General features: G+C 54.8%; 1 protein-coding gene across 1 annotated transcript; it reads left to right on the forward strand.

The window, feature by feature from the left end:
* Nucleotides 1-12887: 12887 nt before the first annotated feature.
* VOLCADRAFT_95079 (uncharacterized protein) lies at nt 12888-13355 on the forward strand (the record flags this gene model as incomplete). Its single annotated transcript, XM_002954186.1, has 1 exon — nt 12888-13355. One exon carries the CDS (start codon nt 12888-12890, stop codon nt 13353-13355), a length of 468 nt encoding a protein of 155 aa, XP_002954232.1.
* Between the last annotated feature and the right edge of the window lie 721 nt (nt 13356-14076).

Below are 14076 nucleotides of genomic sequence, written 5' to 3' on the forward strand. Positions count from 1 at the left end.
GCTACGCGTATTGCTGCCAGCTCTGCCCATTGAATGGTATTTGTACATCCTTCGCCCGCTGGGTCGATGTGCAGCGTTTTTCCGGTGGGTCCACAGTATGCAGCCGCACCCAACTTGTTCTGGCCGTCGTTTTCAGCCGATTTAATACAGCTACCGTCGGTCCAGATGATAGTGTGCGGGTCCATCCTGAGTGGTACTTGTCCGGGAAAAGCTGCTGTCAGGCGCTGCTGGAGCATCTGTCCGTCCGAGTGGGGGACTGTGGCGGTTGGTCTTGGTCTGGGCGGCTTTGAGGCATTCATCTTGCGCATGACCTGAGCGACTTTGTTTGGGTAGGGTCGTTGGGTGCCGATGCAGTGAGTACCCGCGGACATGTCCCGCAGTCGCAGATGTTTTCTGGGGAGGCCGGTGGCGTCCATCACTTCGAGTTTGGATAGGAGCGCCTTCATGGATCGGGCGTTTAGTCCTCGGATCGCCGTGTCGTTGGCCACCATGACGAGGTCCAGGCCCCCCTTGTAGTCAGGGGTGGGGCCGTCAGTTCCAGTCCCGCTGGTAAGCTTGCATGCTTCACCGCGGCTCAGCCGCACGAGCTGGAAGACATACGGTGTGTTGTGTAGCTGCGTGTGGGGGCCAGCTCGGCTGTGCGGGACAATGAGTAGTGTGGCGGTGGGCAGTGCGGATGTCATTGTGTGTGATGCGCCTGCAACTGCCCACATTACTGCCTTCTTGACACTGGTTGGGTCAGGGTTCGGGTGTGCTATCGAGAGGCCTGTAAATGGCTGAGAGAATGCATCTATGTTTGCCCCGAAGAGTTGGTCTTCTGCGTGGACACTGAAGTAGTACTGCACCTCTTCACCGCAGTTAAGCGGGGATGAGAACCTTTCGACGACTGGACCGGCATCCAGGGCGTGCAGGGCATCAATCAGTGTACAGCGCAGTTTTCTGCTCATGGTCGCCTGCGACCGTGGCGGGCCTTTCGTTTCGCGCCCGTCGGGGTCGGGGTCCTTTCCGTACCGCAGGAGAAGGCGCGCGACATCCTCGGTGAAGCCGCCCTGGGAGGACAGGCTTCTGTGCACCTCCGGGTAAGTGTCGATCGTGTGTTGGTATCACAATCTGAGGGTCTCCAGGCGTTGCAGGGTGAGGGTGCCCATGCATTTCCCTCTCGGGTCGTAGATGAAGGCCATGTTCCCTTCGGTCGAGCCGCCCTCTCTGGTTAGCAGACCTAGCTGGATTCGGTAATTTCCCGTGGGGCGCGTGTCCATGTATGGGTTGCACGGTGCAGTCTCAAAGGTAGTGTTTGCTCGAATAGGGTGTGCCTGCTGGGTCTGCTCTGAGGGGGGCGGGTTCCATCGGCCTTGCCTCTGAGGGTTCGTTAGATTGCTGTCCTTGGGTTTGGGGTATCTCGAGAGGGGGTTCACGCTCTGCGACCTTGTTTGCTCGTACCTCGCCATCGCCGCTGGTCCGTTGGGTAACCTACCGAGTTGCACGGCGGGGATATCTGACGGTTCCCATACCGCTCTGCGGAAGTGGCGGTCGATCCGCGTGCTGTAAAGACCTGTCACTGGTAATAGCTGTCTGGGCACGTATCCCATGCTGGCGTATGCGCCGACGATAGATATCGGGGTGATAGTGTCTTTCCAGCGAACCGTGTAGTACTGTTCGTGGGTTGCGGTCGTATCGGCCCCAATTTTCTGTTTCTTGGGAGGTTTAACGTTTGAGGGGACGATGCGTTTTGTGATAGGGCCCGTGAGTACTTCTACGATGTCCTCTACATCATTGTATAGGTCATAAACTATCTGTTGTTGCCCCGTTGTGTCCTTTGCCTGGCCTTTTCCAGGCTTCCAGGGTATCCTGTCCTCCAGTATTTGATCGCGGGCGACTTTCCATCGAGGTCTCCACCATTGCGGGGTGAGGTGCTCTGGTGGCTTCAGCGTCCCCGGTAGTGCTCCGGCCGGTTCGGGCGCAGGCTGATCACCGGTGTGGTCCCTGTCGGCGGTGTTCGGGCTGGCCCTTGCCACCCCTGCGCCTGCACCGGGCGCGAGGGTTACGTGGCGCTACCGGTGTACAGTCGAGTCCCTTTTCTGCAAGGTACACCAGCACTGGGTTTGGGGTACCGATTTCTCCTGTCACGGGGGTCATGCCGATATGGCATGGCTTGGGCGCGGTCGCGGTCCCTGGACGATAGGCCCAGGGGGGTTCCCTAGGTTGGGCACACTCCTACGGGTGTCTTTTTGCAGAGCTGCCATGATGCGTCTCGTTTCCATATAGGATGTGCATTGCGGGGCCGGGTCGCGGAGTTGCACGCCGTGTATAGCTGCACTATCTGTTCCCACGTTGCTGTTGTCACAGCGTGTATTGTTGTTGATGAAATCCTGTTGCCGCTGGTGGACGGATCTTGTGCGTTTCCGTCCTGTGCAGGCTGGTTCCGCAGGGTGGCTCGGTGGCGCTGGTGGGTCACTCTCCATGTCGTCTGGCTGGCAGAAGGGGCAGACAGAGGAGGGTAGCTCGGAGGGTGGGTCGGATGCTGGTGAGGAAGAGGTCCTAGCCGCTGGCGCTGGGGAGGAGTCCAGCTCGGAGGACACAGGCAAATATAGCGAAGCTAGCAGCAGCAACAGTGGCAGTGGCAGCAGTGGCAGTGGTGGAAGTGAGCAGTAACATGGCAGCAGTGATGAGCGCTTGGGGGTGCACACACCAGGTCGGCCCCAGGCAGGATGGGACAGACCAATCCCAATAGGTGCCGGTACATGTCATACATCGGGGGTTTCATCCATAGGAGTAAGCAGTAGGCACGAACTCTGCAAGTGGTGGTGAGACTTCTTGGAGAGCACTTGCTGTATGGGGGGTGACATGAACGCTGTTTTCGAGGATGATGGTTTGGATGAATGCATCAGGCTGTCAGGCTGGCTGGTTGGCGTTGTGAGTCCAAAGCGCCTTGGTCCACAAGCATACTTAGACTTAGGCTACTTTGACAAGGGGTTCGCGTCCATCTTGAGGCTTGCCGCAGTATTCACCAATCGTTAATTTAACACGCAGTAAGCATCACATCACAGAGTAATATCTGCCCGTGTAACCCGTAATCACTGGGTCTTCACCCGTAATTTTGCGTGTAATTGGTTACATGCACCCGTAATTCACCTCCAGCACCACGTAAAATCCACCCGTAATCTCTGGGTCTTCACCCGTAATTTCGCGTGTAATTGGTTACGTGCGCCCGTAATTCACCTCCAGCACCGCGTAAAATCCACCCGTAATCACTGGGTCTTCACCCGTAATTTTGCGTGTAATTGGTTACATGTGCCCGTAATTCACCTCCAGCACCGCGTAAAATCCACCCGTAATCACTGGGTCTTCACCCGTAATTTTGCATGTAATTGGTTACATGCGCCCGTAATTCACCTCCAGCACCACGTAAAATCCACCCGTAATCTCTGGGTCTTCACCCGTAATTTCGCGTGTAATTGGTTACATGCGCCCGTAATTCACCTGCAGCACCGCGTAATATTCAACCGTAATCACTGGGTCTTCACCCGTAAATTTGTGTGTAATTGGTTACATGTGCCCGTAATTCACCTCCAGCACCGCGTAAAATCCACCCGTAATCACTGGGTCTTCACCCGTAATTTCGCGTGTAATTGGTTACATGCGCCCATAATTCACCTCCAGCACCGCGTAAAATGCACCCGTAATCACTGGGTCTTCACCCGTAAATGTTCACCTGTATCCTTGTGCTCAAATTACAGGACCCGTAACGTGTTACGGACCCATAATTTCTGTCAAATTACGGGTGGATTGACCCAAAATTACGGGTAAAATGACCCCCCTTTTCCCAGAGTGAAAGGGAATGCTCTCCAATCCAAGTTGGGATGCCAATTGAGCTGACAAGTAAAGTTGACATGACAACTAAACAACAGTTAACAACTGACTTGATAACCTAACAAGCACTAAGACAGTCTTCATGATAGGGTAGCTATAGATGTAGCTATGCAAACCCGAAGCAACCAGCACAGTAACTTGTGGCAACACATAGCCACACAAGTCCATACATTGTACAGTGGCACTCCAAATCTCACAGAAAACCTTGGTTTTCTAGATGCTTCACTTAGAAACTATCAGTTGTAGTGTGACCCTATGCATATGGACACATAATACACTATTATTACATTACCACATATTGTACACAGGCATGATAAACATAACAGTCATACTCACAGGTGTAGCATGGCACTGGTTTCATACAGTTCATGCCACTGGTCAAGGCTCCTTGATGCTCATTTTTTTCCGTTTTGTCCTTGCCTATGCTACCCAAACTGATGAACTACCACAACCAAACTGGTGAACTATTAATGTTTGCGCCCAAACATGTGAAGCGCTGCAGAAATGATTATGGAAATGGCTATCACAGTCCCCAGCTTCAGCAACCCCTCTCCCACCTTCCCCAACCCCTCTCCCACTGCCTTGCCGGCAGCCTCCACCCCCTTCCCCACCCCCTCTCCCACTGCCTTGCCGGCAGCCTCCACCCCCTCTCCCACTGCCTTGCCGGCAGCCTCGACCCCCTTCCCCACCCCCTCTCCCACTGCCTTTCCAGCAGCCTCCACCCCCTCTCCCACTGCCTTTCCAGCAGCCTCCACCCCCTCTCCTACTGCCTTTCCAGCAGCCTCCACCCCCTCTCCTACTGCCTTTCCAGCAGCCTCCACCCCCTCTCCCAATGCCTTTCCAGCAGCCTCCACCCCCTCTCCCAATGCCTTGCCGGCAGCTTGCACCCCCTCTACTCCTACTCCTTGCAAACCCTCCCCTACTTTTGCACCCATACAAATCATCCCTTCCTTGCCCTCATTCCCCAGGTGCACTAATCCCCTTTCTACCCTCTCTCCTGCTGCATTAAGTCCTTCAAGCATGAAGGACGAACCAACACCACTACCGGGCATTGACAGGCCTTGTAAGCACCCGCAGCCTTGCTCGATAAAATTGCTATCTGCACATAGGGAGTTTAAACCCAAAATGTCAAAATTTTCACTGTCACAATCAGATTGGCTGCTGCCGAACAATCTCGGAGCACCCGTCATGCGTTTTTCATGAAGCGTCAGAGGTTGCATTTGCATTCCCGCATTCCCGAGCGCAACTTACACAGAATTCACTGTCGCCACGAGTAGCGCAGCTTGCGGGCAAGGAGAATATGTGAACCTGGAGTATAGGTAGTATAACCTGAAAATACCTTCACAGGTAATTGACACCGTTTGCGGAATCGATGTGACCACAAAATTTGCAAATGAGTACTATGCGGAGACCTGCTTCCCGATGCTGAATGATTTGACAAAAGAAAAGCAAGGACACATCCCCTGAATCAAGCTGATTACGGCGTAACAATGGAAAAGAAGGAATTGACGCGCCATTGAGAAGGTTGCGCGGAAGTCGGTTGGATGTCCGGGGGCCCTATGCTAAACAGGGGTACGATTTAGGCGTGGCCGGCATCATCGGCCTTTGCACTTGGCCTGTATACCCCAATTAGAAACTTACTTCACTGTGCTGCATAGTAGTGCCCATGGACAACAAAATGGCGCATCTTATGTTTGCAGATACCTAACCATACTGCATATTATAAACATGTTGAATTGCGGTGCTTTTAGAAACCATCTTTAGCCGTGGGTGCTTTCGTGTATTCTTGTCTTTATGAGGAAAGTGGATGTTGTCGATCCATTTCTGCTTTCCTTGGCTTAGGCGAGGTGTTCTTTGCGGTTTACGAATCGAATGTGCGATTTGCGTTGCGCCGAAAGTGCCAACGCAGTGCGCACGAACATGGGCGAGTGAGAAGGTGGAGTTGGAAGTGGGATGTCACGCCCACTAAGCGCAGCCCTGTCAAGTCCTAAGTGGCCAGTTTCCCCGGCGATGAGGCTGCGATAATTGATGCCGTGGCACACAGCCATCATCCTAAAACCGACTGAATCCGAACTGAATACACGCCATTAGTAGTTGCTCCATAGATAAATGCCATTTTCTGTTACACATAATGGAGGAGAGAAAAGGACTGACAGGCTCGAAGAAGACGGGCCTTACGAACGGAGAAAGAGACGCCGCAACTGAACTTTCGCGGGCTGCGCCGTGAACGGGCGGGCGGGCGGGTGCGCGTTCAACAACAAAAACAAGATAAGCTAAACAGCTCAAAGCGCGCATTACATGGAGAAACGCCGATCCGCTGGGCGAAAGGGAATGTGGTAAAAGGCGTCAGCCAAATCCACCTTCACCCTCCAAGAGCCCTCGAGGCCCATACGCCGCAGGGTGCGGAGGGTTTCATAGCGACACTTATAAGCCTGCTGCGCGATGTTCATCCTCTTCAAGTTGACGACCAAACGCCAAGAACCACTGCCTGGCTTCGGGACACAAAATGCCTTCACAACATGATCAACCGCACGGGAGGAGGCGAGGCTCCTCCTTCTCCAACCATCAGCGGCTCTGTTCGTCTCTCGGCTCTCCAACCATCAGCAGCTCATTTCATCACGTCTGTGGCAGGAAAACTTGGCAGGTCAAAAGCAGGAGGCGGGCGGTTACCTCAAAACTTCACCAGGACACCATGCTTCAAGACGTGCAACGTGCGCGCATCTGACCCTATTGCCTTCCAAGCAGCGTTATTTTTTTGCGGAATATATTCCGAATTCGGAATAAAAAAATGTTCGTGGTCCTGAAAGTTAAGAATAAATAATGTTCCAACCGTACAAGTTCATTTCTGAAGTCAAAGAGCCCGCCACCGTAAGGGCCGGATTAGTTGGGGCGAGCATCCGTATGATACGAAGGGCTCACTTACAACCTTTGTAACACTCTCAGCCTAAGCGAGCCCCACGCACCACGCACGGCGTCCCACCCTCCATCCCCCTGCCAACCTAAAACACCCCGGCCACCCGCGCTCCGCGCGCCCCCCTCTCTGCCTCGCCTTACTCCTGCTCCCACCGTCAACTCTCCCCATTTCGTATCTCCAACTCTCTCACTCTCGTCTCCGCGTCCCCCCGACCACCCCCGGGTGGTGCACCCGGGCACCCGTTATAAGTCACCTAAATTGGCCCCGCATTGCTCCTCTGACACGTGGTAGTCATCAATTGGGGAACTGGAGTGACTCCTCACCTCCAGCTTTTTGTGCATCCATCGCAGAGATCCTGCCCTACTCGCTAGAACCAACTGTTCCAGCGTGTCTGCCAAACCGATCACCATAAGTTCTTTGCGCCGCCCCACCAAAGTTGACGGCCGTCCTCGGAGCCCAAAATTCTTCGATTCGTAATGCCACTATCGCTCCTGGGTCTGAGGCCGTGTTGGGCTCGAACGTGCCTCTGAGTGACGTGGCCTTGTCTCCATGTTTTGCAGCCAACGTCTTTCCCCAAGGCTCGCCAATCCACTTGTTGCCCGACCGGGCCCCTGGATTCGGACCGGATGTCCCTTTCCGCTTGTCTGCCAGCCGCGGATGACCCTTCGGCTCTAGCCTGGCGTATGTCCTCCTCGTTGCTGCGGTTGCTCAGCGGTTGGTGAAGTGTGTGTACGGCATGAAGTACATCAGCCCCTTTTGGTCCCCCTCCAGGGCGGCTGTGCAGAACTTGCCCTTCAGCTCGCTTAGCGGCAGCCCTAGGTCCTGCCACATCTCCCACTGGCTGCCTGCCCTCACTGTCTGGGCGGCCGCCATGTTGACCACCACCAGCCCCCCGCTGAACACCTGTCCCGAGTACACATCTGCGACAGTGAAGCGGACATCCTGAGCACCGTCTTCCGCGGGCAGGTGGACGAAGTACTTGAGGTAGGCCGCATACATCCGAGTCTCGTTGCCGACTTCTGCCTGGTAGCATGCCCAGCAGGAGGTCCGCTGCTGCTGGCGCCCGTACTCAGCCCTGAAGTACTGCTCCTCATCGAGTGCCTCGGCATGCAAAAAGGAGTGGGCCTTAGGACAGTCGGGTGGTGTAGATGTGAGAACCCTATCCAGGCGGTCCGTGTCCAGTTCGTAGCTCGCACTGGGACCCAATGTCCAGGAAGCCACATCCTCGAATGCCAGGGTGTACCAGTGCACTAGGCTCGCCATGGCTGCCCAGACTTGTGCCGCTCATTCCGGACTCGGGTAGACTGTGTGGCCTCATCCAAGCAGGTAACCGTTGGCTCCTGGTTTGTCAAACCAGGCAGCCTCGGTGTTCACCGCGCGCCGTGCCAACATCCTCTCAAGCTGCTGGTTGGTCGTGTGTTTGGCCCCGGTCGCGGGGTCTGCCTCGGTGAGCGACTCGGAGGCCCATATCAGGCACAGCCACTGCGCGTAGTGCTTCTCGGGTGCCTGTGACACCATCCTTCCGCCTTGCGTCTTCATTTGCTGCATCATGTGTTCCACCGGCAGGTCGGAGAACCCTGCCGTGGACCCAAGCTGGCACTCCTGGTCGTACAGCCGGCATATGCAGATGTGCAGGTTGACCGTGAACATGTAGCCCGGCACCTCCAACTCCTCCAGCCTGGTCACGTAAGCTCTGAGCTTGCATGCAGCCGCCTTGGCTGCCACCAGGAACTGCTCACGGGTCTTGTCGGGGGGCCGTGGCCGGAAGTAGTGTGTGACCGTGCTGCACAGGCTCCACCACAGGCCTCGGGCAGCACGTCCCCCTTGAAGATGTAGCTGGAGGATGTCTCGATGAAGTGCAGCCAGTCCTCCATGCGGTAGCTCTTGCTGCATGGGTGGAGGGGGGTAGTGTGGCGAGCAACTGTGTAACTAGAGAAGTACATTACAGAGCTAGAGTAGCAAACTCTCCGACAGACGAAGGTGTTTTTTTCAGGCAAGCCCCTGGTCGTATTTGCTTTCTCGGCTATTAGCGACCCCTGTATGTGGCCGGCTGCCCAGTGCTGGCCGTGCTCACCGGTACTGCATGATGCATTTGTACCGCCGCCCGAAGTCCGAAGTCACGACCAGGAACTGGCCACGGGCCGCGATCCGCTGGCGTGCTTCACGAGACATGACCAGCTCGGCATCTGGGTCTGCTGGCTTGATGTCATTGAGCAACGTCAGCGTGTCGACATCAGCGTGTGACAAAGTTGCTGACCATTCCGAACAGCAGGGCATGGCCGGTGGAGACGGTGAAGAGGCACGACAGGTTGACGTACGGCAGGGCCACGAAGGCAGTCAGGCCCTTGCATCCAGTCTGAAGCGCCACCTCGTCGAACTGCTTCTGTGTGATCTTGTGTGGAGCCCCAAGGTGGAGCATCCTGTACATCGCCTGCATGACACCGCCCGTGCTGACGAAATGCCGATGGGTCTTCTTGAGAGCCCGGGCGCCGACCTTCAGGCTCTTGCCTGCATTCCGCTTTACGAAGTGCTGGCTGACTGCTTGGGTGTAGCCACGGAAGCGCACAGTGGCCCCGTGCCCGACATTGGCCTCCATGTGTGCCTCGAATAGGCACCATGTGCAGCTGCTGACACGACTGTTCTGGCCGTTGCCGCATGCCACCTTTGCCCTGGCGGGTGTGTCTGCAAGCACCTGGCCCAGGAATACCCGGTGCTGAAAGGGCCGCGTGCCCCGGAGGTCACCATCAGCAGGCGCCTGCCCGTCAGCCATGCCGCCCACAGCTGTCCCTCCAGCACCACCAGCTGCAGCACCCTCTGCAGCCTCCGGATTGGCAGGCGCAGCAGCAGGTGAGACACGCATACCATCACTGGCAAGGCGGAGGAGGTCGTCGACGATGGGCTGGAGGTAGGGGTGGAGGACAGACGGCATCCTGGGGCCGGGGATGATGGCGATGACACCCTGATTCCAGATCTTGCCCTTGTTATGGGGGTCCATGTCCGCACAACGGATGAACAGGATGCCAATACTGTGCTGTGTAGAGTTGTAGGGTGCAATCCAGTCGATGCCGATGTCATAGATAGAGCTGTCTGGGTGCAGGGCTATGCCGCCAGCATAGGATTTCAGCGACTCCACCCACTCGCCTGCATAAGGCAAGGGCGAGAGGGCACATCTCGTCAGCCTGGGACCAGGTACAGCCGACGGTTGGTAATCACGGTGGCAATAGCTAAAAAAGCATGGGATTTGATTGCGAGACTCCCCTTTTGCTGCACCCCCATGCCTGCTTACAACTATTACAATGATGCAAGGGCTGGAGAACGAAGCGAGGGCGCATTGTGGAACCCCTTGAACAGGTGCGGCGAAATGCAAACGGCTACCAACGGCTCGCCCTTTCCTGCCATGGTCACCCGGCCCACCTTGCCACTGGGACGAGCCGGGGGTTGCATCCCCGCGGAACTGCCCACGCTCCCGACAGAACTGTGGGTTGGTGAAGAACTCCGTACGGACCACCTCCTCAATGCCAAAGTAGATGAACCAGTGCACTGGCTCCCAGACAGCGCGCCCCGCGACGTCCTTCAAGGAGTACCTAGGGTGAGAGCAGTGCGGGCACTTGTCGCCATGCTCCTCAAGCGACCCTGTCGGCCTGCCGTACATGTGACCGGGGCACCCCTCAGCGCTGCAGACGTGCACCATGAAATCTGACCAGCTGCGGACGCCTGCCAGGCGGTTGATCATGTACAGGGATGTAGGGAGAACGTGGCGCTCTGGCAACATGGACACGTACAGCTGCAAACACGGACTCCAGTTGGCCATGGTGAGGAACGTGCTCCCTCATGTGGCCTATCACGGTGTTCACTGAGTCCCGCAGGGTCCACTTGCATCGCTGGATGGGCGCCCCCCCGGCAGCAGTGGGTCGTATACCGACCACAAAGGTGCATCGAGGTGCTGAGTGAAGAAAGGGAGTGTGCCAGGATGGGTGTAGGGGTGTGTACAGCCACAGTAGCAGGTCCTGGGTCCTGGGTGCCCACCAACTCAATTATGTCGTCAATCAAGGGGTTGTACGCGGAGCTGGCTGAACTCCCCTTACAATATTACATGGTGAAGCAGATCCTCCGTTTCTGGAACTGCCTTCAAAAGCAAGTGGGATCCATTGCTCATGCCGTTTTACGGCAGGAGATAACCAATGCCCTGACCAACCCAGAATGGGAGGGTTGGGGAATCTCACTGTTACAACTGTTTTCCTTCTTGGAGTGCAACATTTGGAGTGGAATACCGCAAGAAGTCGTGGGGGTAAAGGAGCGTGTTGACTGGTTGTTGAGTAGGCTACCCATCAGATGGGAAGCAACCGGGAGTGCAAATGGCGAAGTATAAGCACTGGATGGGGCTGCCCTTTTCGGGAGCCGCAGCCGTCATGTGGCCAACACATGCTAAGGTTTTCATTCCTCGTTAGCACATCGTAAGGTAATGCAGTTTCGTTTATGTTGCTGGGCTTTGGAGGCAAACAGAGCACGAAGGGGCAAGTACCACGTCCCCAGGGGGCAGCGGTTTTGCCACTGTTGTGGTACTAATAGCCGAATTGAGGATGTGAACCCCTGTTATTGGAATGCCCAGCCTATAATGATATTCGTGCTGAAGAGGGATTCGATCATCAACAGAGCATGTTGGAGGCCATGCAATGGGAACCCGCACGTCTGGCGAGGATATTGGAACGTATGTGGGCTCACTGAAACTCAATTACCCCCTTTAGACGCTAGTCTGGGCTGATGTGCGGTGTTTTCCTTTCCTCCGTGGCTTTTAGGCGTTGTAGTATTACCCTTGGGCCCTCGGCTTGTATGGGTAGTCTTACAGGTATGGGGTCACGCACCGCCAACCGTGTAACACACACACACACGCATAAAACGTCTTCGTCGCAATTAAGCCCGTGAAATTTTACGGGTGCTGTGCATTACGGCTTGGGGGATTACGGGTCAAGACCTTGTGATTACGGGTAATGTAACCTGTGGATGACTTCCAGCACGGGCAACCAACAAAATGTCACCTATGTTATTCCTTATAAAAGGAATGCTTTGGCAACTTAAAAATAAGCATGTGTACAAATTTTCTTGGCCGGTAATTACATGTGAAGACCACGTGATTACGGGTAAACATGAATTTACGGGTGAAAACCTTTCCCAGAGTGTTTGATTGCTTGCCAGGTTGTTTTGGGTGCACAAATGGCGCGCTTCCTGGGCAGGCCCAGCCAGTTAGTCAGTCAGTCAGTCATGGTGTAACATTTGATCTTATCTGACCCGGCTTTGATTACCCCCGCCTTTATCACCTTTGCAAGTCATTTTCATCCATGTCATACAAGTACCCCTAGGGAGAGTCTCACTTGTCATTTTCGAGCTGCAAATCCTGTGTGATCTCAGTAGTAAAAGGCATGTTTCGGAGATTTTCCCTAGTCATTTTCGCGCGCTTTGATATTAGCTAAACTGCTTTGCAAATGAACAAAGTACCTATCAGTCATCCGTAATCCTTAATCAAGGTCATCATTATGTCATGAGTGTTAAGATGTCCAACCGAATGTTGATAAATTTCACAACCTACTTTGCAGCACATCTCACTGTAATCATCCTGGCTGCCGGTGAGACCTATGTGAGACCTACATTGTCGTCTGTGCTCCTCATTCACCAAGCCATACAATCCTACATACGAAACACCTAATTTAGGCCCCTGCTGCGGGACCCAAATGACCAAAATTCGACCAAAAGACGTGATTTGCAGCATCTATTGCGGCCCATAGGGCCACATGGCCCTACCTGCACACGCTGGACTCGAACTCTGTGTTTGACTTTGTCAAAGAATGTCATGACCACCTCTACAGAATTTGGCGACGGTTATCATTGATACATTATTACATGTACCGATGACTTGCAATTGCTTGTGGACTTTGGCATACCAGATACTGGTCGCATGTAGCCTATCCTATACATAATCTTCATCATATTGGTTGTATTTTAAGCATGCTCTCTAACTGCTGGCCGCGGCATGTCGACGGCATCTCGCCGGGGAACGAAGGAAACATGTGCAGAAATCTCAAGCGGTCGACAACGCACGTTGGCCAGCATGCTGACTGGTCGTAAAGCCACTGCTGAGCCCCCAGCAACAGATATTGAGGCGGAAGAGCCGTTACTTGGGGCATCGGGCAGTGCCGGTGAAGCTCCAGGTCTACTTTTCCCAGCACCACCACCTCCCACCTCCGGAAACACCAGCACCGTGGCCCTTCCTCCACAGAAGAAAAGGCACACTCAAGCCAAAACCGCCGCCACCGGTCCCACTCAGCAGCCAGCATCTCTCCTGCCCACCAACCCCAATACCACCGCTCCCGAACAGCAGCCGGCAACAATCCTGCCCCCGGCCAACATGCAACGGAAGTGTACCAACAAGACCTATACCGTTGGTGTCCCCCCGGGGTTTGAGCGGCCACATATTCCCAACGAGGAGATTGTTTGGCTGACTGATGCTTGTGGTGGTGATTTCAAGAGCTGGGCCTATGCACTTCAGGGCTCGACGATGGTCGTCTGCTTTCTTTGAGACACACATAAGAAGTAATGCCACCATTTCCCGCATGAACTGGGATCGCTCAGCTTACACCCGGCACGAGGCCTCCCACTCCCACAAAGCGGCTATAGACCAGTACACACAGGATCAGCAGCAGCAGCAAACTAACAAACACCTGGCCATGACCGAGGTTGCCGACAATCCCTCTGTTTGGTGGCGCATACATGGTCCTGTACCAAGGCATGCCTTTCACTCACTTCCCAGCGATCTGTGAATACATGGATTGGCTTTAAGTACCAAACATCACCGGCTTAACGAGCGTCTTTTTGTGAAGCTGAGTACGTCGGGGTCCTTGATGAAGGAGGATGCAAGGTTGAAGGGGGCAATGGCCAAGTACAAGTCCTCCACTAGGATGCACCTCCACAAGCACATCGCCGATAAGGTTGAGAATATCCTTCGCGACCCGCACTTCAAACGCATGCGGTCGGCTTCATGAGGATGGATAGCTCAGGGGGCGACACTAACTTCACGCCGCAAGAACTTGCCTGGCGACGAACCCTTGTCCCCCCCGGTAAAACAATCGGCCTGCAATGTGTACGGAACGTGGAGCCCTTTTTTCAGGTTTATTGACCGAAATTATGCCCTACCGCAGCCATAGAAACCGACTTGCCGACCTCTGGTAACGACCGGTTGAGTTACCGGTCGGTTAGCAGGTCGTTATCTGGATATGTCAGTTACCCGACTGTAGCGAACG

Source organism: Volvox carteri (assembly GCF_000143455.1).
Source record: "Volvox carteri f. nagariensis unplaced genomic scaffold VOLCAscaffold_41, whole genome shotgun sequence".
Classification (NCBI taxonomy): domain Eukaryota; kingdom Viridiplantae; phylum Chlorophyta; class Chlorophyceae; order Chlamydomonadales; family Volvocaceae; genus Volvox; species Volvox carteri.